General features: G+C 39.5%; 2 protein-coding genes across 2 annotated transcripts in view; both read right to left on the minus strand. All coding sequences in view use genetic code 11, as the record gives it.

Annotated features, from left to right (window-relative positions):
- Positions 1–891, minus strand: part of rpoC2 (RNA polymerase beta' subunit) — a 4,107-nt gene extending 3,216 nt beyond the window's left edge. The window contains exon 1 of the mRNA in view: positions 1–891. This exon is cut by the window's left edge and continues 3,216 nt beyond it. Coding sequence (YP_004021655.1) covers positions 1–891 — 891 coding nt within the window.
- A 177-nt stretch (positions 892–1,068) lies between these two features.
- The window catches only part of rpoC1 (RNA polymerase beta), a 2,816-nt gene continuing 1,384 nt past the window's right edge, over positions 1,069–2,500 (minus strand). The window contains exon 2 of the mRNA in view: positions 1,069–2,500. This exon is cut by the window's right edge and continues 185 nt beyond it. Coding sequence (YP_004021656.1) covers positions 1,069–2,500 — 1,432 coding nt within the window.

A 2,500-nucleotide genomic window follows, 5' to 3' on the forward strand; every position in this document is an offset into this window, starting at 1 on the left:
GATCCAAGATGTACTCTTACAAGTAAAGGGGGTTCGTATAGATATTGGTTGTGTTTGAAGGGTTATGAATCGATTGACAAGTCCAATACCAATATCTTGATTTCTAACGGCAATGCATCGTGGGCCTATATATATATCGTCTGCTAATACACGGCCAATCAATGTTTGTATAAAAATTCTTTCCGGCATCATCCCATTTCGAGGACTCACAGAAATGCCTCGGATGGTGCCACAATCTGTTCTACGTACAACAATGTGTTGAACTACTTCAACAAGTCTGCGTGTAAGATATCCAGCATCCGATGTTCGTACAGCAGTATCCACAACTCCCTTTCGGGCTCCATAACAAGAAATGATATATTCTGTTAAAGACAGTCCTTCACGTAAATTGCTTTGAATAGGTAAATCAATCATTTGTCCTTGTGGATCCGACATTAATCCTCTCATACCTACTAATTGGTGTACTTGGGATGCATTTCCTCTAGCTCCCGAAAAGGACATCATATGTACTGGATTAAAAGGGTCGGTCATCCTAAAATTAGGATTCATTTCTTGTCGCAAATATTCACTTGTAGCATACCATATCTCAATAGATTGGCGTAATTTTTCTACCGCGTGTACATTCCCATAATGATGGTGTTTTTCCAAAATAAAACTTTGTTGTTCAGCATCTTGGACTAGCCACCCCTTAGAAGGTATTGTTAAAAGATCATCAATTCCTAATGAAATGGATGTAGCAGTGGCTTGTCGGAACCCCAGAGTCTTTACTTGATCCAGGATGTGTGATGTATATGCCATTCCGAAGTGATCTATTAATCTCCTAATAAGTCGTTTAATAGCAGTTCCATCTATCACTTTATTGTGAAAGACCAGATTGGCCCGTTCTGCCATAAGTACCTCCCTATTCCGCTGAGTGGGGTTCGACAATGGGTTTGAGTCAATGATTGGAAAACTTCCTTTTCTCGATCTTGATTCGCATAGAAATTCAGTAACTATGGTCCTAGGTGAACTGCGGAAACCCAAACTCACACGGGTGTCATAGAATTACTTCGCTTAGATACCATATGATTAGGTACCATATGAGTAGGCTCGGCAAAACCCTTGGATGGCCTCTTCGATTTCTCTATAAAGAGAAATATGACCAACTGTGGTTCGAACGTATATACAAATAATTTCTTTTTTTATACTTCTTACTATTAGATAGTGCCCATAAATCTCATGATAGGTACCCAAAGATTCATAGTGAACTTCGATAGGAGTTTCTCTTGAAGTAATAACGCGTTGATCTAGTCGCCACCGGAGCCACAAAGGGCTATCTAAATTGATTCTTTTCTGCCGATAAGCTCCAATTGCATCATAGGAATTACAAAAAAAAGGTTCTTTTTCTTTCGTATATTTATAGTTATTATCGTCAATTCTTTTATTTTGATAATTTCTGCGATTACATGGATTATACCTATTTGCACAAATACCTCGACGATTTCCACTCGTTAATACATAGAGCCCAATAAGCATATCTTGAGTTGGTACGGAAATAGGATCTCCAATAGCTGGAGATAAGAGGTTCATATGAGAAAACATAAGTAAACGCGCCTCCGCTTGAGCCTCCAAAGATAAGGGTACATGAACAGCCATTTGATCACCATCAAAGTCTGCATTGAATCCCTTACAAACTAATGGATGTAAACAAATAGCATGTCCTTCTACTAAAATGGGTTGGAACGCCTGTATGCCTAATCTATGCAGAGTAGGCGCCCTATTCAGCAATACGGGATGCCCTTGCATAACTTCATGAAGTATTTCCCATACAACCGGCTCTTTTTCCCGAATTTTACTCTTAGCAACTCCTATATTCGAAGCAAAATGTTGTCTAATTAAACCGCGAATTACAAATGTCTGGAAAAGCTCTATTGCTATTTCGCGAGGCAATCCACATCGATGTAATGAAAGTGAAGGACCTACGACAATGACAGAACGCCCCGAATAATCGACCCGTTTGCCAAGCAGAGTCTCACGAAATCTTCCCTCTTTGCCTTCAATTACATCTGAAAACGACTTGTAAACCTTATTATGACCGTCCCTCATTGGTTGTCCGCGGATTCCATTATCAAGAAGTGTATCCACAGCTTCTTGTACCAATTTCTCCTGACACATTACTAATTCCCCTGGCGTAGATCTACTTGTTGTTAAGAGATCGATAAGAGTATTGTTCCGATAAATAACTCTTCTATAGAGTTCATTAATATCCGAGCTCATTAGTTTACCCCCATCTATCTGAATGATCGGTCTCAACTCGGGAGGAAGAACCGGTAATAGACATAAAACCATCCATTCTGGTTCTATATTTGTTCGAATAAAATGCTTAGCCAATTCCATGCGCCTAACCAAAAAATCCTTTCTTCTTCCAACCTTTCGATCTTCCCATTCATTACCCGTGGGCCCTTCTTCCCCTAATTCTTTCCATTCTACCAACGAATAATCTATAATAATTCGCAAATCC

This window comes from Prunus persica, chloroplast (assembly GCF_000346465.2).
Source record: "Prunus persica chloroplast, complete genome".
NCBI lineage: Eukaryota > Viridiplantae > Streptophyta > Magnoliopsida > Rosales > Rosaceae > Prunus > Prunus persica.